The sequence below is a fragment of the Triticum aestivum genome, chromosome 3D, assembly GCF_018294505.1.
Source record: "Triticum aestivum cultivar Chinese Spring chromosome 3D, IWGSC CS RefSeq v2.1, whole genome shotgun sequence".
Lineage (NCBI taxonomy): Eukaryota > Viridiplantae > Streptophyta > Magnoliopsida > Poales > Poaceae > Triticum > Triticum aestivum.
In genome coordinates, this window is record NC_057802.1 from 328,973,116 (window position 1) to 328,975,458 (window position 2,343).

The window sequence follows — 2,343 nt, forward strand, 5'->3', positions numbered from 1 at the left end:
GTGACCGCACGGCCCCAGGGAAGTTACGCGCCTTTACTTTGGAGCCCGTAGCTTGCGTTGCGAATGGAATCCAATACGAGATGACTTGTGTTTTTCAAACGAAGAAAAGGGGAGAGGAGCTTCTTTTGCTCACTCTTTCCGTGACGACCGACAAAAAAGTTGGCGTCGTCAATAGTTACCACCACCACACCCATCAATCAAAGGAATGGAAAGCGGATCGACTGGTAGTAGTAGGGAAGAATGAAAGGAGGGAGATGAGATGAGATGGAACAATTCATTATCAAAATTGCCTTGGAGCATATCCTTTGATCAGATCTGTGTGCCGATGGACGGGAACGGGACTGGGCTAGACGAGCATCATCTGGAACAAGAGGTCGTTCCAGATGTCGATGGGGCCGGGGAGGCACCAATGGATGCAGTCGTTGTAGAGCTGCACCTTCTCGTTGGGCCAGTGCCCGTACCGGCTGGGGTGGCCGTCGGGCCGCATCAGCATGGCGGCCGTGGCGTCCATGAGCATCAGCCGCAGCCCCTTTGTCCGCGCGGTCTTCTCCGCCGCGCGGTACTCCTCCATCTGCGCCGTGTAGAACTGCAGGTCCCGCCCCTCCATCACCGTCTGGTTGCTCCGGACCGGTTCCGTGCGCTTGCAGTTGCCGCCCTGGTCCCAGGTCCCGTTCTCGAAGTGCGACATGGGCGACAGCATCCGCACAATCACCCGCGCCTTCACCTTGCCCTCCAGGGCGTTGATCGCCCGCAGCGCCACCCGCCACGCCTTGCGCTGCGAGTAGTAGAGCGTCAGGTCCGGCACGCCGTACTGCCGGCTGCAGAAGCTGCACCCGATCAGCCGCCGCTTCTCGTAGAAGAGCGAGGGGCGGGAGAACCAGTTGGCCGCCGACACCAGCACGTAGTCGAACCGGGGCACCTGCGACACCCACTTGTCGTCCGGCTCGTCCAGGTAGAGGCTGTAGTGCCCCGTGTGCGCCGGGTCGTCGTGGTCGGGCTCCCGCGCCCGCACCAGGAACGGCGACCAGAACATGTTGATGGTGAAGTTGTACGCCCGGTAGTGGTACACCTTGTTCTGGTCCGTCGGGTTCGCCGAGATGTCCTTGGGATACGCCACCTGCAATCCATTTGTTCAGCCTCAAAGGTCAGTCCAGTGCGCAAACATGGCAAACATGGCAGGCGAGGAAAATGTACGGTACCTGTGAGAGGAGGCAGAGCAAGGACTGCATATGGTTGCGAGCCAGGGAGTCCCCGACGAAGGCGAGGGACTTGTGGCGGACGAACTGCAGGAACTGGACGGGGTCGAAGCGCGGCAGCTCGCAGCCGGACGGCCTCCAGCGCCACTTGAGGAAGCCGAGGTCCGGTCGGCCGTACTTGAGGCAGTTCTGGTGCTCCTGGATCATGCCGCACGTCTTGTGGTTGTAGTAGGGCGCCTCCGCGTCGGGCACCCACTCGCCGCGGAAGATGTCGCAGTACTTCATCACGCTCACCACCTGCGTGGAGGAGGCCAGCTTGGTGGCGCGCGGCACGCCGACGCCGCCGAGCCCGAAGTACTGCGCGTTGGTCAGCAGGATGAGGATGGCCAGCGCCGAGAAGTAGACCGGCACGGGGCCGAACAGGACCTTCAGCAGGAGATGGAGCTTCATCTCCTCTCCCACCCGCCGCCTATCTACTAGTAGCTCCTACTACGTATAACACCTATCTACTTACAACCTGCAGCAATTCGCAAGCAAGCAAGGAGAGAAAAACCATGGATATCTATCTAGCTTGAGCTTGGTACTAGACGAAGAAGAAAGAAGCAAGAGGCAGCAGCGCACGAGGAAGGGGATGATGGATGGATGGATGGCTCTTTCTTGCCTTTGCCGGGCGGTGCTTGCTTTGCGGACCCTGTCTCTCTAGGCTATCTGTGCGGGTGCGAGGAGATGAGGTGCCGCTTCTTGAAGGCGGTGGACGCGGAGGAGAAGAGAGTAGGTGCGCGGTTCATTTCAATATTGACAGGTGGGCTCGCCGAGGAACATGTCTGTCTTTTCCCATATTAATACTTACTCGCAATGCAATGTAACCTAACCCTGCCTTGTGCTGCGTGCGACTATTTGATTATGCTACCCACCATGGCCACCACGTACTCGCATGACCTCTGTTGTGCCGTCGCGTGCCATTTGCCAGTCGAGCTGTAAACCGGGATGTCATGGACGGGGGATGGATCGGGTCATGCTCGTGCATCATGCGGTGCACCCCGCCCCTCCAGGGCCTCTGCAGATCTGAAGCGACTTGGTCAATATCCTACTCTACGTACTCGTTTGGTAGGCCCTCTGTCGCGGCCGCCCTCCCCTCCCATTCCCT

General features: G+C 59.3%; 1 protein-coding gene across 1 annotated transcript; it reads right to left on the reverse strand.

The window, feature by feature from the left end:
- Nucleotides 1-260: 260 nt before the first annotated feature.
- On the reverse strand, nt 261-1,966 carry LOC123078687 (protein trichome birefringence-like 21). The gene is made up of 2 exons (XM_044501276.1): nt 1,200-1,966; nt 261-1,117 (listed from the first exon to the last, which is right to left on the reverse strand). Exons 1-2 carry the CDS (start codon nt 1,644-1,646, stop codon nt 347-349), a joined length of 1,218 nt encoding a protein of 405 aa, XP_044357211.1. The 5' UTR covers nt 1,647-1,966; the 3' UTR covers nt 261-346.
- Nucleotides 1,967-2,343: the final 377 nt, after the last annotated feature.